The sequence below is a fragment of the Diceros bicornis genome, chromosome 6 (assembly GCF_020826845.1).
Source record: "Diceros bicornis minor isolate mBicDic1 chromosome 6, mDicBic1.mat.cur, whole genome shotgun sequence".
In the NCBI taxonomy this organism is placed as follows: Eukaryota; Metazoa; Chordata; class Mammalia; order Perissodactyla; family Rhinocerotidae; genus Diceros; species Diceros bicornis.
In genome coordinates, this window is record NC_080745.1 from 33478480 (window position 1) to 33506263 (window position 27784).

At 35.3% G+C, this 27784-nt stretch overlaps 1 protein-coding gene and 1 pseudogene across 3 annotated transcripts in view; both read left to right on the forward strand.

Moving 5' to 3' along the window:
* P4HA1 (prolyl 4-hydroxylase subunit alpha 1) overlaps positions 1 to 27784 on the forward strand; it is an 88426-nt gene that overhangs the window by 54740 nt on the left and 5902 nt on the right. For 2 of the 3 annotated variants that reach the window (XM_058543215.1, XM_058543213.1), the window contains 5 exons: positions 165 to 341; positions 3436 to 3506; positions 16918 to 17017; positions 21065 to 21118; positions 24104 to 24169. In XM_058543215.1, coding sequence (XP_058399198.1) covers positions 165 to 341; positions 3436 to 3506; positions 16918 to 17017; positions 21065 to 21118; positions 24104 to 24169 — 468 coding nt within the window. Of the gene's footprint in view, positions 1 to 164; positions 342 to 2343; positions 2415 to 3435; positions 3507 to 16917; positions 17018 to 21064; positions 21119 to 24103; positions 24170 to 27784 lie in introns of all 3 variants that reach the window. The other variant, XM_058543214.1, reaches the window with a different exon arrangement.
* LOC131407106 (enolase-phosphatase E1-like) lies at positions 6774 to 16911 on the forward strand (annotated as a pseudogene).

Sequence of the window (27784 nt, forward strand, 5' to 3'; positions counted from 1 at the left end):
GTGTTTGATGCACAATATTTGCAGAGTACTGTTTCTTTTGTGTATTCTTCCACAATTACTCTCTGTATGTACAAGTGTGATTTTTGTTTCTTATCTGCATAGGAACAAGCATTAAAAATATTATTACTGTAATATAATTATCATTTTCTTAACTTTATGTTTAGACTCCTCGGAGACAGAAAAAACTCTTTTGCCGCTACCATGATGGAAACCGGAATCCTAAATTTATTTTGGCTCCAGCCAAACAAGAGGATGAGTGGGATAAGCCTCGTATTATTCGCTTCCATGATATTATTTCTGATGCAGAAATTGAAATTGTCAAAGATCTAGCAAAACCAAGGGTAAATAATTTTTTTACGTTTTTTTCTCTCCTCAGTTTACTTGTGGATCAGTGTTTCCTTTCCAATATTACAGAAATGATAATTGATATGGCCATAACCCCACAGATAGATTTAGATATTGTTGCTGCCGCATGACGGAGTTGTTAACAAACTGAGAAAAACTGGTATAAAAAGAGTTTAGTTATCAGCACAAATAACGTACCCTGCAACTGGGTTTTAACCACTTAATTATGAAAAACATAAATGGGATTTTTATTTACGCTTAACAAATATGTGTTTCAGCATCTTCCTAAAAAAGTTTTCTATGTACTTTGGAGCCCTTTAATCTCAGAGACTAATCAAAGACCAACGTTTTCATATCTTCTATATTTTTATCTGAAAGAATAGATAAGGCACATTATTACTAGAAAGATATAATTGGGCATAAGCATCATGATAATTTGACATAATGAATCATAGTTTTCTGACTTTAACCCACATCATTTATCTCAATAAGGAAAACAATTTAATGTAAACACAATCCTATAAACTTAGTGTTTAACATAGAAATTCTTCTTTTGTGAGAATGTGACCAAGACTATCCTTTATGCTCTTGCCTTCTTTCCCATCAGCTTGTTCTTAAAACCTATTTGGTCTTATTGATAGTAAAATACAAACTGTCATCACTTTCATAAAGAGATTGTTAAATAAACACTAGGCATATTTTTGCTCTCTTATTACCCAGGAGTTGGCAAATTTTTCCTGTAAAGGTCCAGATAGTAAATATTTTTTAGGCTTTGCAGGCCATACAGTCTGTCACAACTACTCAACTCTGCCATTGAAGTGCAAAATCAGGCAGAGAAAATACATAAATGAGCATGGCTGTATTCTAGTAAAACTTTATTTCCGAAAGCAGGTGGCAGGCTGAATTTGTTCCATGGGCCATAGTTTGCTGATTCTTGTTATACCATAAAGGTTGAATTATCTGGATATCTGTACTGCAAAATAAACTTCAAGTTAGAATTTTTGTTGTTGTTGTTCAGTTTTACTACTTTTCCAAATTGATACTTTTTGTTACCAAAGATTGCATTCTAAATGGAAAAGACTGATCTAATATGTGTGGGTACTGTCCAAGGGAATTCTCATAAATCTCCCAAGCAGAATGCTGTTTATAATTACATCACATTCTGTCATTCTGTTTTGGATTTCTATCTTAGTCCATTATTTGTGGTCCATAAACCCAGGAAACCAAAATATCTTGGTAGAATATTTATTAAGAATTCATTTCAGCTTGGAAATCAGTCTTATATCTCTGGGTTTGGAGGTCTCAATCTTCAAAGGGATGCTCCAGTTGGATTATTTTGATCAAGAAATTCAATGGCAATAAAAATGTCATACTCATTTGTTAACTTCAGAATCATCTTCCATTTTTTAAAAAAAATTTAAAATCATTATCTTGGCTGTCATCCCTTTCTTACTGTTTTTAACATTTGTGAGTTTTTTTCATCTGCCTTTGTATTCAGTCCAAGATTATTTCACTGTATATGTGAAATATATGAGCAGATATCTTGAAGGAAGAAAAGTTGACCTTGAAACAAATTTTGAACACCATTAACCTTTGCAGACAGTTCCATCACTGAAAAAAATTAAAATCAAAATTTTGTGATGGATCGTTAACGGCAGATAGCCATTCTTATAACTATAAATTAGACTTCAAATGTTAAAAATTTCTCTTTCCCTCACTGTTACATCCTCTAACCATTGGAAGAAACTTAATTTCCAATCTCTTTTGCTTGTTTCATGCAAAACAAAACAAAATTTTAAAAAATAACTTTTAAAAAATACAAAAACCTGAAAAACCACCTGGCTTTCAAGGCCCAACACAAGGTGACTGGAAGTCTATGGAGTTAATTTCTCTTTTCAGCCTCCTTTGTAGAACTCCCAGAATTCTGACTGGTTGGATAAATGTGATTCCTTTTTTTTTTGTTTTGTAATGCAACTATTTTGATGGTTGGCTTCACAGCTGAGGCGAGCCACCATTTCAAACCCAATAACAGGAGACTTGGAGACGGTACATTACAGAATTAGCAAAAGGTAAGAGATGTGTATGCTGCATATTTTGCCCTCTAATGAGTGTTTTGTACATCCTACAGGAATTATTCATGTAAGGGAAGTAGGTCATTTTCAGTCTCCAGCTCAAGTCACCGCCTGTTTATATACGCATGGATAAACTGCTTTGTGTTTCACAGGTCTTTCCTTTTAACTAGAAGTTCTGTTTTTAATCTTTAATTGGTCTGTTATTTTAAGGGAATTAATATGCTTTGCTTCTCTCTTCAGGTCAGGAATCAAATATCCAGGAAATGGCTTGGTACTTGTTTTCTTTTCTCTTTTTCTTGCCAAAGAGGAAAAAAAGTAAAAGCAGCAGCCTGGATTAATCTGCGAGTAGTCTTTGTTTATGTAATTCTCTCACATTCATAAATGCTGCAGTGAATTCACATCATCCTTCATGGTGATTGTGTTGGCATTTGTTAGATATCTTGTAAAATACCATTGTCGTTTTGGAGTAATCTGTATTCCTCATGTTTTTATTTTAAAAAACTCACTGACTTAAAAATTGGCAATGGAAAGAATGTGCTTCTGATCTCAGTCTTCCAAACTGCTATTACTTGGGAACTTAGTTGCCTTTTACTTCATCAGAGAGACTTAACAAGTGTTATCTCGGTGAGAGTTTTAAAAAAAATGAATTTAAAGAGACTACTAAGTGTTCTTTTGTCAACAATATTTAAAGAACATTAAACTTCTAGGTTGAGAAAGCTCCTGTGAAACCCAGTGCTATAAATCATTTACATACAGCTTCAAATGATTTTTTTTAAAAAAAGTGAAAGGACAATAAATCTGCAACAAAAATCTTCAACCCGTTTTCTCTTGATTTGGAAGTGGCTTTTCTTATTGCCACCTTTTTAAATGTTTTTGCTGATTTGAAACCATTACCTACCATCCAGATCAATCTGAACCCTTCCAATCACCTGTGGCTTGGCAAAACAAAACAAAGCAAACAAAAGCCCAAAATTGCCTGCTACGTGAGTAAGTCCTTGTCCTTTCTCTTTTTTTGTAGCTGAGCCGAGCTACAGTACATGACCCTGAGACTGGAAAATTGACCACAGCACAGTACAGAGTATCTAAGAGGTAAGGGAGTAATGGAGAGAATTTTAGTCATATTTGGACCACTTCTTTCTTGAGAATTTAATTTTCGTAAAACCCATGATATGGTTTCTAAGACCTAGGCTGTTAGGCATAAGTATTTGATGACAACCATGCCTGAATTTTCATGATGGACTAATAAGCAGACGTGGTTATGGGGCAATTAATAGAGATTTTCCAGAATAACTTATTAGATTTCAGAATGCCTCCTGAGACTCCCCAAACCCTACATGATAGGTAAAGTTGTGTTCTCATATTGAAGTAAGAGAAGTTGCCAAAGACCCTTCATAGAACAATGCCTAATTTGCCCTCTGTGGTAAAGCAGGGGTTTAAAATCTCTGGGTCACCCAGTAGCTATAGGTATTGAGAAAGTGAATGCCTTGAAGGATTACATAACAAATCCTTGGCAAGTCAATTGGTTTCAAATTCTTTGCTTTTAACAATGTTTAAAGAGAACCTACTTAAGTTATTAGCTGAAAAAAATCACTGAAATTGTATTTAATAATAGATCACTGTGTAATTTATGTATACAGTTTAGAAGGAGACCACAGAATAAGTGATGTTATTCCAACATAACTCCTTTTTCATCTATTTACTTATGGAAAGAAAGTTTCTCAGCTCTCATAAAAATGAAAATAGAAATATCATTGAGCTGAATTTGGTCTCATTCTAGCAATAAGTAATATTTATCCACATATACCATATCTAATTGAAAATAACAAAATAAGCCCATCCATCTTATTAGGAACATTTTAGTATATTTTCACTTTTTATAGTTGGTAATGATTGTTTAATCATGTTATTTAGATTAACAGGTACTGATAGTAATTGTAATAACTCATTCCAGAAGGCATTGTTTGTAACACTTCAACCTTTATGTTACAGGAAATCTATATTTCTTTCAATTTATATATATTTTTTTGTTGTAGAGAAGTATAATGTGATGAATAAAAGACTTTTAGGCATGGAAACATATCACTCTAGAACAGGGCTTCTCCACCTCAGCACTATTGATATTTTGGATCAGATAATTCTTTGTTACTGGTTGTCCTGAGCTTTGTAGATTTTTAGTAGCATCTCTGGGACTTGCTAGATGCCAGTGGCACCTTTCACCCCAGTTGTGATGATCAAAAATGTCTCCAGACATTGCCAGATGTTCTCTGGAAGGCAAAATCCCTACCACCATCTGAAGGGACTCCACCTCTGTACCCCTGTTGAGAACCACTGTTCTAGGGTAAGAGTGGAATGAAAATCAAGTTCAAGGGGAAAAAAAAAGAATGATGTAAAATTTCCAAGTATTAAAAAACACTTCATTTGTGTATTTTTTTAAGTGGATAATGGTGGGCATCAAATCGTTATGGTATTTAGATTCCACTGGATACATTAGTAAAGTAATCATTTTTCAGAAATTACTGCTATTTTCAATATGACATAATTAATTTGAAACTATTATGATGAAAAATTTTAGTTGTCAACTAAAAAATTGTGCAAAGGAGTACATAGATTTTAACAACTATTTTATGAGGTACTCGAACAAAAAAGTTTTGAATATTATTCCTTACTGTAAGTCACAACAAAATGTACTGTGAAGGCTGGACAGAATGCGTTGATTCATTTCCTTACTCTTTTTGGGCAAAGCTATATGTCGTTCATATATTAACCTTCAGCATCCCCACACAGATATCCTGGTTCCCTTACTGTCTGCCCTATACCACTACCTGCCCCCTTGCCCCTTTAGAAGACATGAAGAAAATTAAATTTCTTATAATATGATTTTGATTTCCGGAACACCAATAGATGGTAAGGATTTACAGAAACTAATTTGGATTAGACATGTTTTGAGACATGATTTAGAATGCTTCTGTGCATTTTAATTAACTCTAATTTTAAGTTAAGCTTAAGCTAATTTTCCATTTTGTTATAGGACATTTTTCATGTCTAAATAATTAACCCCTTACCTATTTTTTAAAAAATAACTTAAGCCATTATATAATTTATCAGAGATTATTGCACGGTTTTAGGCATTTTTACTGTCATAAGGCTTGTAAGTATCTAAATTCCCCAGCTTTGGATGCTTTTAGGAAGCATATAAAACAAAATTTCATGAACTTAGTGTTTGTAAGCCATTTTTGGAAATTTCCTATGTATGCAGTGGACCTTTTGAAGAAATATCCAGCTCACAGAGTCATTGGACTCTTACAACAAGTCAAAGTAAATTACTCTTGGAAAGGTGATCCACAAAGATGTTTTTCATTAAGACTTAAATATTTCTAAACATTTTGAGCTTATTTTTAAAATATTCTAATTTTATAGCTCTGAGAAGCAATTTTATTGGATTTTTGAGAAAGGCACAGCCATGCTTTATATTATATATAGAGATAATATATAATAGAAGGCATTTAGCCAGTAACATTAGAAGCATTAGAAGACTGAGTAACACCGGAATAAATTCACCCAGTGTTGGCAGAGCATACAGAGTATGTGTGCGTGTTTGTGTTCAAAACAACCTAGTAAAAAAAGAATTCCATAGCACAGTGATTTTCATCTTTACTCAAGGAAAATTGTTTAGCAACTCTTAAAAATAAAATATACATGTTGAGAGAGAGAAGTCTTAACTGTTAAAGAAGTAATTTGCTCACATAAAATATCCAATACATTTCATATTTTAACAAATAAAAGTATTTACTATTTTGGGAATTTAATAGCTATGTTAAGATATTTTCTACCCATTATTGTATAAATCTGGATTTTGAACATTCCTACAAGTGAAATAAATGAGTGCTTTATGTTTTCTTCATAAATTATACCTCTGAAAAAGGCATCTCAAATGCAAAATAGAAGAAAGAATTTGGTACTGATGTCAGTTAATGTAATCTCTTTTGCTCTGGGAACATCTGTATTTTGAGAGAGTCAGAAGAGAATTTCAAATATCTGTCTTTTGAGAAATTTCTAAGTGATTGCATCATCTTCTGTGGAAGTAAAAATATGGTCTAGCATTCTAGCAAATAGAATTTTTTGGGGGAAAAGTATGTGTGGAAATCCATTACTATTTAAAAAATGTAAAGTTTTTATTTACTTATCTGTGAACTTTTGGCAAGTTATCTCTGTCTTTTCCAGTATTTAAAAAAAAAACTAAAAATTTACTGCAGCTTGTTAATGGAGAAGCTAATAATTTTGGCTAAATCAGAGAAATGGAATTTTAGTTTTTGAAAGGTAAACATTCAGTTACGTGCTCTGAAAAGATAGTTTAGTTATGTGAGCTCGTAAAGTCCAGTTAAAGTAATATAAATAATGAGATATGCAAATAACCTATTTAGTGTGGTAGAAAAAGCTGCTTTGATTCTGGTAGATCATTCTTGGAAGTGGTTTTCATTTTTTTACTCTGAAATATGATTTCCTATGATATGGTATTTTATTATGCTTAAGATTTCATTTACTCATGTTAATAAGGAGTGAATAGAGTGTAAAAGTATGTTAATATTTTTACAATATAGAGGCAAATACAAGTAGCTTTGAATGATTTCATATATATTTTTTTTAATTGGCATAACTTTTAACAACATTGCCTTCTATTGGGTTGAACAGTGGTTCTCAGATTGAGATAACTGAAATGGACAGATTATAGTGTTATTGCATCATTGTCCCACTAAGAATCAAAGAGACTAGAGAAATTCCCAGTCTAGATGATTAGCCTTTCTTTGTTAACCATCAAACACTTAGAGAAAACTTATTTAAAGTTTTGCCCTCTGTAACTGGCACTTTGGGCCCTGAATTATCTTTTGCCTTTGCAAAAAATCACATAGTGATTTTATATTAGCTAATTGTAAAATGTTGATTTTCCCATGTATTGGGTTAGAAGAAGAAGGTAGTGATAGTATTCACATTATATCACTAATGTTTTCCTTGGGAGGTTTTGTAACAATCTGTAAAACATCCAAAATGGCATTGTCTCTTTGTTTACTTGAGCATGCCTTCCTTACTGATGTATTAGAAGTATAGTCATGCACTGTGAAAATGTTGCTGCTTACTCGAATAAAGCATTCCAGTGAGATTTTAAAAAATCATATATTAAAAGAATAATAAAGATTTTACCAGCAGAAACTCGTTAGAAACATTTCTCTGCATGTACAACTTAGCTCTCAGGTTCTTGTCATTAAGACCAAAAGGAAGATATTTTGGGTTATCTAGTTATTAGTGGAAAAAGAGGATGCATAAAATTATCTGGAGAAAGAGTTCTGTTTTTCTTCTGGCACTAAATTATGTTTTGTGGAAAAAACACTGTATAACTTAGTTGACATTTTCAATTTAAAAAAAAGATAAAGAAATATTATTCAAATGATTTTTCCTGTTCCAGTAAATGCTGTAACTTTACATTCTAACTCAGTTAAAGCACTGAGTACTAGAAGAAAGAACCTTAATTTCTGATGATTTAATTTAATGCAGGAATAAGACTTCCAGATCCTAAAGAATAGACAGTTAAGATATGTTACATTATCATTGTCTCCACTGAATTTTTAGCAATGTAAATTCAGAGTTAATTTCTTAGACTACCTAATAGGTCTACAATAACGTTGCTAAAGACAGATTAGCAATAATGGTTTAAGGATGGGATCCAGATGAATAAAATGTTTTAAATGTATGGAGTTCTCCAGCTAAGGAGAATATTTATTATATTTTGGAGAGGTTTTCACATGAAAGTCAAATTAAGTGAAATAACTTCCCATGTATCAGTAGAATTCATTTTCCTCTGTAGCAACTATAACAGAACCACATTAAGATAATAATTTTTTTTTAAACTTGCAATCATCAATGACTTTAACTGCTAAGCCTCAAACCTCCTGTTGAGACCGTTTATGAAATAACGAGAAGTGCAAATTAAAATGTTTTTTAAAATTTAAACAGTTAAAATATTTTTGCCTCTAAGCTTGTTAAAGATTAAAAAGATTGATACTGGTAAGGATTTTATGAAATAGGCTGTCTCATAAATGGCAGGAGTAAAAATCACACTGCAGCTTTTCTAGAAGGCAATTTGACATCTTTTATCAAAATGTAAAAGTTTTCTAGCAGTTCCACATCTAGGAATTTATCCTACAGAGATATTCTCACAAGTGTGCAAAGACATACATAAATTTTCATTACAATACTGTTTTGTAATAGAGAAAAGTTAGAAATAATCTTTTTTAACTAGTGCTTTATTGATAGACCACGTGGTCATTTTGGAATTAAAAGTAAAAAAGAAAAGCACCAGTTAAAAAAAAAAAACTGAGGAATGGGAATGTAAAAGTGGTACAATTGCTGTGGAAAACAGGCTGGCAGTTCCTCAAAAAGTTAAATGTACAATTACCATATGATCCAAAAATTCCACTTCTAGATATATACCCAAAAGAATTGAAAGGAGAGACTCAAAGAGATACTTGTACACCCATGTTCATAACAGCATTCTTCACAATAGCCAAAAGGTAGAAGCAACCCAAGAGTCCATTGATGGATGAATGGATAAATAAAATGTGATATATACATATAATGGAATATTATTCAGCCTTAAAATGGAATGAGTTTCTGACACATGGTACAACTTGGATGAACCTTGAGGATATTATACTAAGTGAAATAAGCCAGACACAAAAGGACAACTATTGTATGATTCTACTTATAGGAGGTACCTAGAATAGGCGAATTCATACAGACAAAAAGTGGATTAGAGGTTACCAGGAGCTGGAAGGAGAGAGAAGTGGCAAATTATTGTTTAAGAGGTACAGACTTTCGGTTTGAGATGACGAAAAAGTTCTGGAAATAGATAGTGGTCATGATTGCACAACTTTCTGAATATACTTAATGCCACTTAATTGTACTCTTAAAAATGGTTAAAATGGTAAGTAAATCTTACATCATGTATATTTTACCATATTTTTTAAAAAATGGTTAATTTTATATTCTGTGTTTTTTACCACAATTTTTTTAAAAAATGAGGAAGTGGTATATGTACTGAATTGGAAAAATGTCAGGAGTATTTTCAGGGGAAAAAGAGTATATGTATATAGTGAGGTGGGAGATGAGAGGGTGGGTGGATTCCCTTCTTTAAAAAAAATTCTCTCTGTATGTTTGTTTATACACAGGGGAACATGTTGAGAGGATATATACCTATTTGTTAATAGTGTTTACCTGTGAGGAGTGGGACTAAGAAAGGGATTATATACTTTTGTATTGTTTGAAATTTTTGTTTTTTTTTTAAACAGCTTTATTGAGATGTACACATAACCCATACAATTTACCCAGGTAAAGTGTACAATTCAGTGGCTTTTAGAATATTCAGAGTCATACGTACATCACCACAATCAATTTTAGAACGTTTTCATTACCCCAAATGAAAGTAATGAAATGAATGAAAGTAATGAATGAAATTTCTCTTACCCCAAAGAGAAATTCTGCACTCCCTAGCCATAAACACCCGATCCTCAGTCCTCCCTCTCCCCGCACTCAGCCCTAGGCAACCACTAATCTTTCTGTCTTTATGGGTTTGCCTGTTCTGGATATTTCATATAAGTGGAATCATAATATGTGGCCTTTTGTATTTGGCTTCTTTCACTGAGCATAATGTTTTCAAGGTTTATTCATGTTGAAGTATGTATCAGTACTTTATTCCTTTTCATGGCTGAACAATACAATATTCCATTGAATGGCTATACCACATTTTATCTGTCTTATTCATGTGTTGATAGACATTTGGGTTGTTTCTACTCTCTAGCTATTATGAATAATGCTGCTCTGAATATTCAGGAACAAGTTTTTGTGTGAATATAAGTTTAAATTTCTCTTGTTATATAACTAGGAGTGGAATTCCTAGGTCATATGGTAACCCTATGTTTAACTATTTAAGGAACTTTCAAACTCTTCCAAAGTGGCAGCACGATTTTACATTCCCACCAGTGATGTATGCCAGCTTCCAATTTCTCCATATACTCACCAACACTTGTTGTCTGTCTTTTTGATTATGTGGGTGCGATGTAGTATCTCGTGGTTTTGATTTGCATTTCCTGGGTGGCTAATGATGTCAAGCATTTTTTCATGTGCTTATTGGCCATTTGCATATTTTCTTTGGAGAAGTGTCTATTCAGATCTTTTGCCCATTTTTAAATTGAGTTATTTATCTGTTATTTAGTTGTAATAGTTCTTTTTTATTTTTTATTATTTTTTAAAATAGTTCTTTACATATTTTAGATGCAAGTCCTTTTCAGACTTTTGATTTACAGAAATTTTCTTCCATTCTATGAGTTGTCTTTTTACATTCTTGGTGGTGTCCTTTGAAGCACAAAGGTTTATTTTGATAATGTCCAGTTTATCTATTTTTGTTGTTTGTAGTTTTGATGTCATAGCTAAACCACTGTCTAATCTAAGGTCACAAAGACTTACACCTATGTTTTTTTCTACGAGTTTTATAATTTTAGCTCTTACATTTAATCCCTTTTGAGTTAATTTTTTTATATGGTGTGAGGTAGGGGGCCAACTTCCTTCTTTTGCATGTGGTTATTCAGTGTCCCAGGACCATTTGTTGAAGATGATAAGCATTTCTTTTATAATTTTAAAAGTGTAAAGTGAAAGATTGGAATGGTAATTTGCTGGAATGGCAAAAGTTGAAGATGTTCTTCCTGGTAGCAGGAGACTTCAGGCTGGAGAGTAAGCAAGCATTGTCAAGGAAAAGAGTCAAGATAAAAAGAGAAGGATAACTGCTGGAGTAAGGCCTGTGGAATTAGAAAGGGTCGATTCAAAAGCATAGATAGACCATCCAGCCTCTACTAAAAGACAATGCTTTTACCAAAGTATAAGAGAAAAAGGTAAAAATAGATGCTTAAAAGTTGGTGGTAGCAGGGAAGGAAGTTGAAGCTATCAGAAATAGAAGCCAGGTTCTCTTTGGGTGATAGGTTCCAGGATAGAATAGGAACAGTTATCTTATCAAGATGTGTTTAGTTTGAAACTTTATTAGAACACTTGCCAATCTTGCATTGCAGTTATCTATAATAGTCAAGTCAGTAGTTGGTTGCTTATAAAATTCAAAAATCTATCAAATTGTTGCCGGGCAGAAAAGATAAATACATCGACATACTGGGTTAGTTCTACCAGGAACTTGGTCAGAATTGGGAGGTATAAGTTCTTAGTATATTTATCAGCTACATCCTTTATAACAATAAAATTCATTGTTGTTCCTATTTCTGCCACACTGAGGAATTCTACTCAGCCTGTCCTTATAAATTTGCAAGAGATCACCAGACAAATAATTACGGTAAAATAGAATAAATCTTGGATTAGTTCTAAGAAGTCTTCAGGATTCATTCATTCATTCAGCAAATATAGTCACATACCATGTAATGATGTTTCGGTCAATGATGGACCGCATATACATCTGTGGTCCCATAAAATTAGTACCATATAGCCTAGGTGTGTAGTAAGCTATACCACCTAGGTTTGTGTAAGTTCACTCTATGATGTTTGCACAATGACAAAATAGCCCAACGACGCATTTCTCAGAATGTATTCCCATTGTTAAGTGATGCATGACTATATTTATTGAGCCTCTGCTATGTGCCAAGTGCTGTAATAGGTTCTGCGGATATAATGGTGAGCAAAACCAGACAGAATTCATATGTGTTTAGAATTAATAGTTGAATGAAGACATTTTACCTTAATCAAATAACAAATTAATGTACAATTACTGTGATACGTGCTACAAAAGAAGGATATATAGTACTATAAAAACATATTAGGGGCAGCTGCCTTCTCTACTTCCAGGTACACAGAGGTAGCCTCTCCTGGATGTGCTTCAGGCTGCAGGCAGTTGGCAGCTTTGAGATTAATGGAGGGCTGTGAGTAGCCCAGCATGGTTCTGGGGGTACAGCTGCCACCACCCTCCACCCTCTCTACCACAAGGATGATTCCCAAAGTAGCATCCAACAGGTGCCCACCAAAGTCACTGTGATCCTGTTAGTTATTGAAGGTACCACAAGCTTGATTGCTTTTGTGAAGAACATTTTATTTTCTTACTTCAAAGAAAATGTTGAGTATCTGCAAAGATACTTCTTCCCTCTTGGAAAGAAAGAGTGCTAGTAGGACCTCTAGTCTTTTGAGGAAATAGGCTGAAGAGGATTCCCACTGGGATGGGGTGTTCTGATCCCTGCAGCATCCAGAAATGGGGTGGATGACCTGTAATAGATGATCCAGGCTGTGGTAGATAACATGTCCCGGTAGATGTCTCTGGACTGAAAGACCATGGTACTGAAGGGCTACATGTGGAAGGCAGCATTCACACCTGGGTACATGAAAGCAGCATTCACACCTGGGTACATGAAAGCAGCATTCTTGAAGACGTAGTTCTAGCAGTTAGGAAATGGAGAGAGGCTGGAATGAAGGTGTGTATCTATTCTTCAGGGAGTGTAGAGGCACAGAAACTATTACTTGGGCATTCTGCAGAGGAAAATATTCTTGAGTTTGTTGATAGTTACTTTGATACCAAGATTGGGCAAAAGTAGAGAATGAGAGTTATTGAAAGATTGCAGACACCATTGAGTGCTCAGTCAACAACATTCTGTTTCTGACAGATGTTTCTCTAGAGGCTAGTGCTGCTGAGGAAGCAGAGATTCATGTAGCTGTGGTGGTAAAACATGGCAATGTGGGATTAACAGATGATGAAAAGACTATAGCCTCATCAGATCCTTCGGCAAACTGTATTTGCCCTCCTCAACCTAGAAAAGGATTTCTAAAGAAGACAAACTGTTCCTCATAGTGGTCCCTGTTTTATTTTAATGGTAAAAGTAACTTACTTTAACAATACATGTATATACACGTGTATGCAAATATGTGTGTGTTCAAATTACCTTCCACAGGTACATGAGTGAAAAATAATCTCAGTTCAGTGAAATGAAAAGTTATTTTTAAATCTATTATATGTAAAAATTGTATGAAACCACAACATTAATCCTTACTGAGGGCAAAGTGTAGTCAATAGAAGAAATTACTAAATATGGATCAAATGTGCCGTGTATCAGGTCATGGACCAAAATGGAAAGCTAGTTTTGAGAAGTTGTTCAGAAGGCTTGCTATTTTAAAAACTGAAGTGTTTGAAAGGCTTATTGCCAATAATTATTAATTGCCCTTGTTTAATTGTGAGGGAATAAAATTTAGAAGATTACAACAGCTGCATTTCACAATATTTGCCCACCTGTATACAAAAGACAAAGATATTTGCTTGTGCTCCAAAAGAGGTCAGAATTAAAAAAAAAAACTCACTTCAGTCGTAAACAATCGAGTATATGTTACTTAAGAGGAAACTTGGTAATCGTTGTGGCACCCACAGCAAACAATTGCCTTACCAGTGAAAAAGGTGCATTGATGTAATAGCTGAAAAAGAGAAGTGATTCTTTTTTTTTTTTTTTGAGGAAGATCAGCCCTGAGCTAACATTCATGCTAATCCTCCTCTTTTTGCTGATGAAGACTGGCTCTGAGCTAACATCTATTGCCAATCCTCCTCCCTTTTTTTTTTCCCCCAAAGCCCCAGTAGATAGTTGTATGTCATAGTTGCACATCCTTCTAGTTGCTGTATGTGGGACACGGCCTCAGCATGGCCGGACAAATGGTGTGTCGGTGCGTGCCCGGGATCCGAACCCAGGCTGCCAGTAGTGGAACGCTCGCACTTAACCGCTAAGCCATGGGGCCGGCCCAAGAGAAGTGATTCTTAATGTTTACAGAACAGTCCTAATCCTGTCAGTTGTTATCATTATAGATTTTATAGTTGCCTCTCTGATAACTTCTTAGCAGATTTTTGAGAAAATGTATTGTTATTTACTATCTTAAAAACCGATTTTACTGAAATCAGTCCATCAGATCAAGAAGAATCCTAATGTATTTTCCTTTTAAATGGATGTGAGAAGTGTAAATTTTATAACAGTATTATTTATCTTGGTTTAATTCTAATAGCACGTCATGTCAATTTCACATTGTGATTAGTAAAAACTACTTCCTCCTCCTCCTTCCTCTTCCTAAAAAAAGAAAAGGGAAAAAAAATTAGGAAGCTTTGACCTAATCTGGCATGAGGAGGAGTCAAGGAAGGTTTCTCTGAAGAAGAGATGACTGAAGTGATAATCCAGAGCCTTAACTTGGCAAAGTGAAAAAGAAACATATTCTGGGCAGAGAGAAGAGCATGTGCACTAGCCTTAGGGCTAGAGGAAACATGTTCTTGAAGAAGTGTTGCTGGGGCACTGGGAGAGAGGCAGAATGTAGTGGCAGAGGCTTTAAGGATGGAGCAGCCAGAGAGACTGAAGGGATACGTGGAGAATGAATGAAGGAGGAGGAGAGTTTCAAGAAGGGTGAACATTGTGAAATGTTACTGTAAGAGCAAATACAGTGAGAATTGGAAAATCTCATTAGATTGAGCAGCACAATAAGGTTATGAGTGGTATTAGGAAGAGCAATTCTGATGGAATGATAAGCGACTAGAGCTACATTGGAAAGATTTGAGAAATGAGTCTGTGAAAAAGTTGGCTTGAAGAGGGAGGTGAAAGGTTGGTAGCTGGAGGGAGATAGAGTGTTGTGGAAAAGAATATTTAATACTTTTTATTGATTGATTGAGAGAGACTTAAGCCCAGTTAAAAGCTGTGGGAGGAATTATTGAGAACGGAAATTGATTATATAAAAGAGAGAAGGGCTAATCGATATTTATAGTTCCTAAAATGGCAGGAGATAATAATATCTAAGGCAGAGGATTAACTTTCAATAATGGAGAGAAATCTCTTCTTGAAAGTGGAATGAAGGACCTAGAATGAACTAAAAGGAACAGATAGATGCAAATGTGGGTAGATTGTATGGTTTCTATTTTCTTTATGAAGTAGGAGATATCTACTGAGTGAAGGGAGAGGCTGAGGTAGGTTAGGATTCAGAGTAGAGGAGGGAGCAAGAGTAAGGGCCCATTTGAAATTGGTGTTCATTAATTTTTAGTGGAACATATTTGACCTATTTCATGACTTTCTCCAGTAGGGTTTGGTGACACCAGTATAAGCTTGGAGAAAAACTGATTCAGGATTGTATTTTTGCCAAGACAGCTGAATTTAGTCTTTTAACAAGAATATTGTTGAAATGATGGATCATGGAATCAAAACTTGATGAGAGGAGAAGTGAGGAAAGAAAAAGGAGGGTAGACTGTGAAAAAGCATATGTAAAGGAAATAGTTGGATTTTGGGGTGCCTTTTTTTTGTTGAGCTATAGTTCTCATACCATAAAATTCACCCTTTTAAAGTATGCAATTCAGTGGTTTTTAGTCTTTTTGGTTGTGCAACCATCACCGTTATCTAATTCCAGAACGTTTTAATCACCCCAAAAAGAAATCCTATACCCATTAGGAGTCATTCTCCATTCCCCCCTTGCCCTGGCAACCACTAATCTACTTTCTGTATCTATTGATTTGCCTGTTGTGGACATTTCATACAAATTGAATCATAATATGTGGCCTTTTGTATCTTATCTTTCTTAACATGTTTTCAGGGTTCATCCATGCTGTGGCATATGTCAGTACTTTATTCCTTTTCATGGCAAAATCATCTATCAGATGAATATATCACATTTTATGTATCTGTTCATCAGTTGATCGATTGGATTATTTCTACTTTTTGGCCATTATTAATAATGCTGCTATGAATATTTGTGTACCAGTTTTCATATGAACATAGATTTTAATTTCTTTTGGGTATACAACTAGGAGTGGAATTGCTGGGTCTTATGATAACTACATTTAACAATTTGATGAACTGCCAAACTGTTTTCCAAAGTGGCTGCACCATTTAACTTTCCTACCAGCAGTGTATGAGGGTTCCAACTTCTTCACATTCTCACCAACACTTGTTATTGTCCATCTTTTTGATCATAGCCATCCTACTGAGTGTTTGCTTACCTTTTAAAAACTTATGCATGCAAGTAATATGTAGATTTTTTTTTCTTATAAAATATTAGCATTATATGTCAGGCTAAAAACCCTATGACCTTTACCCCAGTCAGTTCCTATACTTTAACTGGAAGGAACAATTGTTTTCAATTTGGTATGTATTTTCCCAGAATTTAAAAAAATTCTCAATGTAGATAGCCCTATATAGCCTTCTTACATTAATCTAACTGTTTTGATAGAAGCTCTGTAATAAATGAGATTAGTTTTTTCCTTTACAACCTCTAACTGTAGAATGTAACATCTTTTAAAAATTGCAACATTCGTTAGTAAAAAACATGTCAAACAGGCAAATCAACTAAATGGCTATAGATAAAGGCTTATTGTCCCATATATTATGGTTTTTTAAATGACAGCTATTGGTCTTCATGTATTGAAACGCTTTCAGTAAAACTAATATTTTTTTCTTGTTCTTAGTGCCTGGCTCTCTGGCTATGAAAACCCTGTGGTGTCTCGAATTAATATGAGAATACAAGATCTAACAGGATTAGATGTTTCCACAGCAGAGGAATTACAGGTAAGTAATCACATTATCCTTAAATTATCTGCTATCACATTATCCTTAAATTATCTTTATACTTCTTCAAAAGATGCTTCAGATGAGATTTCCTAACACTGTACAGGCAGTACTCATTTGGCATGATAGTTTGGGACTGTAAAAGTGAATATGCAGGCTGAAACCATTCAAAGTGGTCTTAATCAATGGGAAAAATCATGATTGTTCTGTGACCTTTAAAATTTTTGTTAAAACATTAAAAACTCTTATTGTCGATTATAAATTTATAGGGAAATGAAAAATATGTAACACTAATGTTTATTAAGTACTCTGGAATTTTTTTTTTCATTCCTAGGCCTGTCAGGTGACCAGGGCAATTCTTTTTTTTTAATAATTTATTTTTTCTCTTTCATATTGAGATATAATTCACAAACCATAAAATTTACCCTGATTTTATTATATTCACATGGTTGTGCAACCATCATCACCATCTAATTCCAGAACATTTTCATCACTCCAAAAAGAAACCCCATATACTTTAAGTAATCACTCTCCATTCCCCCTCCCTACTGCCCCTGGCCACTAATTTACTTTTTGTCTATGAATTTGCCTATTCTAGATATTTCTTATAAATGGAATAATACAATATGTGGCCTATTGTATCTGGCTTATTTCACTTAATGTTTTCAAGGTATATTCATGTTATAGCATGTATCAGCACTTTATTCCTTTTCATGGCTAAAGAATATTCTATTATTTGGTTGTACCACATTTTATCTATTTATCAGTTGAAGGACATTTGGGTTGTTTCCACTTTGGTCTATTATGACTAATGATGCTATGAACATTTGTGTACAAGTTTCTGTACAAACAAACATTTAAATTTTTCTTGAGTATATATCTACGTATGGAATTGCTGGGTCATGTGGTAACTTTAGTTTAAAACTTGAGGAACTGCCAAACTTTTCCAAAATAGCTGCACGATATTGCAATCTCATTGGCAACGTTTGAGGGTTCCAGTTTCTTCACATCCTTGCCAATACTTGTTCTTGTCCATTTTTTAAAATTATAGCCATTCTAATGGGTTTAATTTTATTTATTTTTCCCCCCAAAGCCCCAGTAGATAGTTGTGTGTCATAGCTGCACATCCTTCTAGTTGCTGTATGTGGCATGCGGCCTCAGCATGGCCGGAGAAGCGGTGCGTCGGTGCGCGCCCGGGATCCAAACCCCAGACCACGAGCAGCGGAGTGCGCACACTTAACTGCTAAGCCACAGGGCCGGCCCTCTAATGGGTTTAAAGTGCTGTCTCATTATGGTTTTCACTTGTGTTTCCCTGATGGCTAACGATGTTGAGCATCTTTTCACGTGCTTATTGACCATTTATACATCTTCTTTGAAAAAGTTTCTGTTCAAGTCCTTTGCCCATTTTTTAATTGGGTTGTCTTTTTATTGTTGCAAGTGTTCTTTATATGTTCTGGGTACTAGACCCTCATAAGATGCATGGTTTGCAAATATTTTCTCCCATTCTGTGGGTTGTCTTTCACTTTCTTGATGGTATCCTTTGGCACAAATTTTTAAACTTTGATGAAGTCTGATATGTCTTTTGTTGCTGTTGTTGTTGCTTATGCTTTAGGTGTCTAAGAAACCATTGCCTAATCCAAGGTCACAAAGATTTACACCTGTGTTTTTTCCTATGTGTTTTATATTTTTATCTCTTACATTCAGGTCTTTGATCCATTTTGAGTCAATTTTTGTATATGGTATGAGGTAGAGGTTCAGCTTCATTCTTTTTATGTGGATATCCAATTGCCCCAGCATCATTGATTGAAAAGACTATTCCTCCCTGTTAAATTTTCTTGGCACTTGTCTTGGTATTTTAAAACATTAGAAATATTGAGAATTAAAGTGTTTTATTTCTTTGTAAACGTTTATCAAGAATAGTTGAAACATTACTTTCCTTCTTCTCAAACTTATGATACAGAGTGAGCGTCTTTTCTCTGCCTTTGCAGATTGTTGTACTTCTAAGTTTGGATCAGCTTTTAACATTTTATCTTTTGTGCTTTCAATGTAGTTAAATATCTCTGAGGGATCTTTTATTGTGAAGATTTTTTTCCAACATCACTTTCTTCAGGACATCTTCATTCTTTCCGTTACAGTCACTTTCCTCATGTTAATGAAATTGCCTTCCCCAAGTTCCTCTGGCTGTATATCTAGAGTATCTTGAACAGCAAAAGTGGAAGCATTCACCTTTTCTTTCATTCACCTATTTCTTCTATATCTCTGCTTAAGTTTGATTTGAATTTCACTATAGCATTATCACTTTCCATTTCTCTGCTGCACTTTATCTTTGTTGGCCAATTCCCTCTTCCAATTATCCATTTTTGTAAAATATCACTAAGGTTTTCACTGGGAGATAAAGAGGCAACACAACTACATGCTTTGCTGCCTGAGCATGAACTGAATAACAGATGTGATCAGTCACTGACAGACTTGGAAAGAAGTGATGTGATTGGTCGTTGATCATGATGTGCAGCTGTTATTTACATAGTAATTTTTGGACTGAAGAGTTAGCAGCGACATTTATACTTTATGCAATTACTCAGTTAATATACCATGGTAACTGAAATTTCAACTGTGTTGTTGGGGATCTGATGTTTTAACAGTTAGCTAAACTATGGTATCTGAGATTTGTGCATTTTGGAACTGTGTAAAGCAGGACTGCCTATATTTAAATTTGCTTAATCAAGTTGTCATTTGTTCCATGGTAATCTACAACTTCCTTGGTATTCATTTGATTATTAAAAACTCTTTGATGTGTCTTTTTCTTTCCTAATCTGTATTTATTCTCACCTGCTTAACCTTCACAGGCTCTTTCAGGCTACTTGATATATTTCTGCTTAATAGGCTGATCCAACAGAAGTAAAATATCCAGAGTAATAATAACTTACGTAGGACTTGGACTTTGCCATGGGCAATACTTCTTTAATTATGTTTTCCTTTCATTTCATCAGCAATGCTCTTTACATTCTCCTTTCATTTTGTCAGCATCTTGTCATATTGGGATGGAAGGAGGGAGTTAAGGAAGGTGTTGGTCTCCTTATTTTATAAATAAACAAACTGAGATTCCAAAGTTACATATATTATAACTAAGAAAGCTGGAACTTGAACTTAGACCAAATATTTTTCTTACTTCCTTTTGCTGCTTCCCACTGGGACACTGTCATAGCCAGCTAAAGTTGTTGGGGCCCTCCAGCAGGAATAATTAAGTTGGTGTTAACTTATTCCCTTTTTTACCTTAGTAGGGAAAAAAATATGTAGGAAAAGAGATTTTATTAAAGTAGATTGGGAGTTTGCCAGAATTTTGGGCTTTGAAAAACATGAGTCTTGATTTTAATTCCAAAGTTTTTAGTGAAAATTAGAAATCTCAAAATTCTAATTCTAAAAAATCTTAATTCTAAAAATTTTAATTCTAAAATTCTAATTCAAATTTTAGTTTGTTACATATTAGGGAAAAATGTGTCCCCAAACATTTGCTAAAGAAAAGCATATTAACTAAGGTTCTAAAATAACATGTAGTAGAGGCTGGCCTGGTAGTGTAGTGGTTAAGTTCGCACCCTCTGCTTCGGCGGCCCTGGGTTCGCAGGTTCGGATCCCAGACGCGGACCCACGCACCACTCATCAAGCTATGCTGTGGTGGCATCCCATATACAAAATAGAGGAAGACGGGCACAGATGTTAGCTCAGGGCCAATCTTCCTCAGCAAGAAAGAGAAGGATTGGCAACGGATGTTAGCTTATGGCCAATCTTCCTCAGCAAGAAAGAGAAGGATTGGCAATGGATGTTAGCTCATGGCCAATCTCATAAATAAATAATAAACAAACATGTAGTAGCCATCCTTAACTTTTCATCCTTGGTTCCTTGGGAATTCTCATTGATTTAAAATGCTTTGCCTCTCATTTCTCTAGAAGTACCTAAACATGATATATAGGAGGCCAAAATGAGGCTCCATAGATTTTTTGAACAGTAGTCTTGATAGTTTTTCATTCATGCTTTATTTCTCTCCTTCAGGTAGCCAATTATGGAGTTGGAGGACAGTATGAACCCCATTTTGATTTTGCACGGGTAAGTAAAAAAAAATGGAGAACGTAGGCATTCCACTGAAGCTTAGATATAGCATGTTAATTCTGTTCTTTTAGTATTAAAAATTCCTAGCCTAGGGGCTGGCCAGGTGGCGTAGTGGTTAAGTTGGTGTGTTCCACTTTGGTGGCCCAAAGTTTGCAGTTTCAGATCCCGGGCGTGGACCTGTGCACCGCTTATCAAGCCATGCCGTGGCAGGCATCCCACGTATAAAGTAGAGGAAGATGGGCGCGGATGTTAGCTCAGGGCCAATCTTCCACAGCAGAAAGAGGAGGATTGGCAACAGATGTTAGCTCAGGGCTAATCTTCCTCACCAAAAACAAAACAAAACAAAACACCAAAAAAAATTCTTAGCCTATTTGGAATTTGTGTGGAAGCATGGTGGAATAGATACTGTGTAAAGCCTTTTTAGCAGTAAAAAAAACACCTAGGTTTACAGTAAAAGAATTTAGAATACTTTCAAATGCATTGCTGAGCCTGGAAGAAAGTAAAGGAAATTCTCAAAAGCAAACTGAACAAAGAAAACCTAGAGACTAAAATTAGAGTGTTAAAAGGGGACAAAAAAGCTGAGGCTGGAGGTATGTACCTTCAGGAATCTAGAACTTTGGGGATTAACAGCTCTGTGAGAGGACCTGCCACAGTGTAGGCTCCTGACCCTGAGACCCCTGCGTAAAACCTAAATCTCCAGAAGGATAACACCTTAAGCAAAAGAAAGAATGGCCTTGAAAATAATCTGCTTTGAGTCAGGAGGCTTAAGGAGAGTTGCCTCTCACTGTGTGGTGTGTATGGGGAGCTTCTACTGGGAGTTTGAAAGCATAGGCCTGCCCTCATATGAATCTCGGATTTGAATTTTTACTACCCTGGAAGAGGAGAAATTGATTTAAAATAGGTTCGTTTAGTAGTGCTCCTTGGTACCTGGCAGAAACAAACTCATGTCCTCATTCTGGCACTGCAGGAATTTTAAAGATTAAGTTCAGCTAAATATGAACTCATTTAAAAAAATAGCTAATTGATAATAAGACACCATTGGTGAGACTGAAGCAACCAACAGATTTAGACCCCCCAGGATGTTAGAGACTTGAATTCTGAGATACAGAATATAAAATAACAATATAATATTTAAAAAATAAAAGGACAAACATTAAACTCTCAAAATGATGTAACATATTTGTAAAAGAAACAGAAGCTCTAGGTAGAAAAAGTAATTGTTGAAATTTAACGGATAAATTAAAACAGAGTAAGAGAGCTCAAGTGAATTAGTGAATTGGGCAGAAATCTGAAGAAATTACAAGAATACATTTTGAGAGACAGGAAGTTAAAAAATATAAAATAGGTGTAAAGAGACTGGAGAATAAATAATATCAAAACAGTTTATTAAAATGCTGTCCTTGCCCAAGTACTCTTGCTTAAGATTAATAAATATTGGACCATTTTTATTTCTTTAACATAATTATGGCATTACCAAGTCTTAATTAATTAAAGTTTTATCATAGTTACATGAATTGTAAGGAATGGGCCAGGTATTTTAATAAATTTCTTGGTCTATTACCATTTTTAAATAAGGGTATATTCTTTTGAAAGAAAACAGTCTATATTGTGTTATAACTCTTGACTGACTGAATCCCAGAATCCTAGATTCTTTTTTTATGTAAGCCAGCAAAGAATATATTTTCAGTTTCTTTTCCTTCTATTTTCAATTATTGAAAAATGTCTGAGGGTCTTGGATGATGTGAAAAACTACAGTTCAAGCCTTGACGTTAGTGTAACTAAGTTTGTTTTCCTTAGGTTTTTATTTTGAAATAATTACAGATTCCGAGGAAGTTGCAAAGAAACGTAGAGAGGTCCCATGCACCCTTCATTCAGTCTTCCCCAGTGTTACATCTTGCATAACTATAGTACACTGTCACACAAGGAAATTGACATTGGCACAAGCCACAGAATTTATTTCACCAGTTGTACTTGTACTGATTTGTATGTGTGTACTCATTTGTGTCTGTGTGTCTCTGCAATTTTATTACATGTGTAGCTTTGTGTAACTACCACCACAATCAAGATGCATAACTGCACCATCACTGCAAGACTGCCTTGCAATATTGCTTTATAGCTGCACACATCCTTCTGCCTTCCATCCCAAACTGCTGTTAACCGCTAATCTGTTCTTCTCTATAATTGTTACTTCAAAACTGCTATATAAATGTTATGTACAATATGTATCCTTTGAGATTCTCTCTTTTTACTCAGCATAATTCCCTTGAGGTTCATCTGATTTCTTACGGAAATGTATCAATAGCGTGTTCTTTTTTATTGCTGAGTAGTATTCCATGGTATGGATGCACTACAGTTTATTTAGTCATTCACCCTTTGAAGGACATCAGGGTAGTTTCCAGTTTTGGGGTATTACAAATAAAGATGTGTAAAAAATACATTTTCATTTTTCTGGGATAATTGCCAAGAGACTATATTGTATTTTAATTTAAATAGCCAAATGTGAATTCTCCAGCCAGATTAAAGTGCTGACTGTCCAAAAGAAAGACTATCATAGTAGCGGTAAAATTTGAATAGATCGTGAGTTCAAAGTAAATCTCAAGGTAAATTTTTTACCCATAGAGAATAGACTTCACAAATGTAGCTAAGAGGCTCTCATGTCTCTTGTTTTTTGGGAGAACTAAAACTATAGGTGTTAATTTTTAAAATAATCAGTGGACAGTAGATATTGTTTCTCATTATTTAGGCTAATAAATCTGTCCCCCCCCCGCCCGCAATGGTCTTATCAAGAATATTCGGTGTACAAGCTGAATCAACAACCAACAAATATTTGAGTGCCTGATCTGTACAGTGCACTGAACATTATAAAGGAAGCTTTTGGGGTTGTTTTCTGGCATACCCTTCAGGATATTACTGATTAGTTGGCACTGGAGAATTTGCAGTACTGAATTTTACACCATTGAATTAGTTGTGTTTTATTCACAGAAAGACGAGCCAGATGCTTTCAAAGAGCTGGGGACAGGAAATAGAATTGCTACATGGCTGTTTTATGTAAGTTATAGCTAAAATTTTTATTTTAAGTTGGGATTTGATCACATGACTCATTTATTTTGATGTGGTCAGATGTTTGTTCTGTTTAGTCTTATTCAACATCCTAGTTTAAAGTTTTTACAACTAAGTAAAGGGAGTTAAGAATTTTTTTTTGCATTTGTAACTTTTTCAGATTTTAATATTACAACCTGAAGAAGAAATTTAAAATTACTGATAGTCCTACAATTTGGAGACAATCATTATTTATTTTGGAGTATGGACTATTTAGTCATCTATAATATGTATATATAATCATCTCTGTATGTATTTATATGAGTTTATGTATATATATATATATATACACACATTATTTTAATAAACTTCTGAGTTTTTTATTGATATATATCATATCAGAAAAGTGTACAAATCATAAGTATACAACTTGGTAAATTTTCACAAAATGAACACATCTGGTACAATCATCAAGAAATAGCACATTACAGCACCCTAAAGCCCCATCAAGGGTAACCATTCTCACGTTGTTTTTTTTTTTTTAGTTTCAAAACAGTATGACTTTATTTTTAAAATTGTTTATATATTCATACATATAGAAAAAATTAAGCTTTGCTCATATTTGTACCAGTGATCTATTGCTGCATAACAAATCACCCCAACACTGAATGGTTTAAAATAATTTTATTTTTCTCTCTCACGGTTGTGAAGTTGACTGGGCTTCATTCACGGTTCTTGCTCTGGATCTCTCATGCATTTGCAGTCAGATGATGGCTGGCACTGGGGTCATCTTGAAGGCTGAGATTGAGGCTGGCTGTTGCCCAGAATACCTACATGTGGACTGGGCTTCCTCACATATGGTGACTAAATTGCAAGAGCAAGTATTCCCCCCAAAAAACAAGGCAGAAGTGCATGGCATTTTTTATTACCCATCCTCAGAAGTCAAATAGTGTCACTTCTGCTCTATTTTATTGAGGCAATTACAAAGGTCTGCCAAGGTTCAAGGGGAGGGGACATACCCCCTACCACTCAAGAAGAATGTCACTGTCACTTAAAAAGAGCATGTGGGAGTGATGTCAGCATCATGGCAGAGTGAGCTTTCCCGTGAACTCTTCCCCTGATAAGATACAACAAAAGGAACAGTCACAGACCAACAACGGAATCCCAGACAGTGAAAAGCAAGATCAGAAAGATCCACACTGCTGCACATCTGAGAGTGGAACGTGCTGGGCCCCCAGAGGAAGTGGGGAGAGGTAAGGAGAACTCCTCTCCCTCCCCATCAGATCAGTGATCCTGGTCCTCACGGCAACCAGAGGGCGGGGAGGGGCGGCCCTCTGCGGGGAAACCGTAGTTCTTCAGGCTCTCTCAGCCAGTGGGAAACTCCCACACAGAGGACTCAGAACTGCTACAGAGTACCATCAACATCTGAGCACCCCAGAGAGTGGATAATGAGGGGTGAACAAGAAGCCCCCAACGCCAGGGACCCAGAGGGCAAAAGACAGAGCCCCCTGCCTCACCACAAACCAGACCCTGCAGCTCACCCGACCAGACAAGACCAAGCGATCTGCAGCAGACCAGACCAAGCGATCCGACCCGCGGATCGCAGCGGAAAAATAACGGCAGAACACAGGGGGCTCCGATTACACAGCCCTTTACCACCACACAGTGGCGGTGGGTGGAAATTCCAACCAGAGATTTACAGGATGAGGAAAAACAAAGCCAACACAGGAACCACAGTGCAAAGATACATGAAATCACCAGACCAGAAGGAGAATGACAAGCACCCAGAAACCAACCCTGAAGACACAGAAATCCATAACCTAAACGACAGAGATTTCAAAATAGCTATCATAAAAACACTCAACGAAATACGGGATAACACAGACAAACAATTCAATGAGATTAGGAGTTTCTTCACAAAAGAGATTGAAATCATAAAGAAAAACCAATCAGTGCTGATGTAGATGAAGAACACAATGGAGGACATAAAGGAGAATCTGGAATCCTTAAAAAACAGAGCTGACAATATGGAGGAAAGAATTAGCATTTTAGAGGATAGGAATACAGATATGCTCCAGATGGAAGAGGAGAGAGAACTAAGACTAAAAAGAAGTGAAGAAAGTCTCCGAGAAATATCTGACTCTATTAGGAAATGTAATGTAAGAATTATACGTATTCCTGAGGGAAAAGAGAGGGAAAGAGGAACAGAGAGTCTATTCAAAGAGATAATAGCTGAGAATTTCCCAAATCTGGGGAAGGAGCAGGAAATACCAGTAAGCGAAGCCAACAGGTCACCTAAATTTGTCAATAGGCAAACGCCCTCTCCACGACACCTAGTGGTAAGGCTAGCCAGAGTCAATGACAAAGAAACAATATTAAGGTCAGCTAGACAAAAACAAAAGATAACGTACAAAGGAACTCCCATCAGGCTGTCAGCAGATTTCTCAACAGCAACTTTACAGGCTAGGAGAGACTGGAATGATGTATTCAAAATACTGAAAGACAAAAACTTTCAGCCAAGAATACTCTATCCAGCAAAATATCTTCAAATATGATGGAGAAATAGTAACTCTCCCAGATAAACAAAAGCTAAGGGAGTTCATGGCCACAAGACCCCCACTACAAGAAATACTCAAGAAGGCCCTCAGGCCTGAAAAAAAGAAGAGAAAAGGAATACAAAGCTTGGAGCAAGGAGAAAAATAGGTAGATAAACTCAGAAAAATAGTAGATCTTTACCGGAATAGGTTAGCAACCACTTAAATACCAAAATCAAAGATCAAAGGAAGGAATTCACCAAAAATAAATATAACCTCATCACTGTAAACACACAGCCACAACACAAAATAGAATAAGGTATAACAAGAATGACTTAGAAGGGGAAGAGGAAAGTGATTGAATTGACTTAGTATAAGGAAATAAGAGGCCATCAGATAATGGACTATCTCATACACAAGATTTTTTACACAAACCTCAAGGTAACCACTAAACAAATAATCAAAACAAAATCACATATGATAAACAAAAAGAAAACTAGAAGAGGCATAAGACAGAACAACCAAACTGAATTGGCAGTCCGAAACAAATGGGACAAGAAACAAAGGAAACGCAAGAGAACCGGAAAATAAGTGACAAAACAGCAACATTAAGCCCTCATATATCAATAATTACCCTAAATGTAAATGGATTGAACTCTCCAATCAAAAGATACAGAGTGGCAGGATGGATTAAAAAGCAAGACCCAACGATATGCTGCCTCCAGGAAACACATCTCAGCTCTAAAGACAAGCACAGGCTCAGAGTGAAAGGATGGAAGACAATACTCCAAGCTAATAGCAAACAAAAGAAAACAGGTGTTGCCATACTTATATCAGACAAAGTAGACTTCAAGATAAAACAGGTTAAGAGAGACAAAGAAGGGAAATATATAATGATAAAAGGCACACTCCACCAAGAAGACCTATCACTTATAAATATATATATGCACCCAACATAGGAGCACCAAAGTACATAAAGCCACTGTTAACAAACCTAAAAGGAGACATTAAGAACAACACAATAATAGTAGGGGATCTTAATACCCCACTTACATCAATGAATAGATCATCCAGACAAAAAGTCAATAAA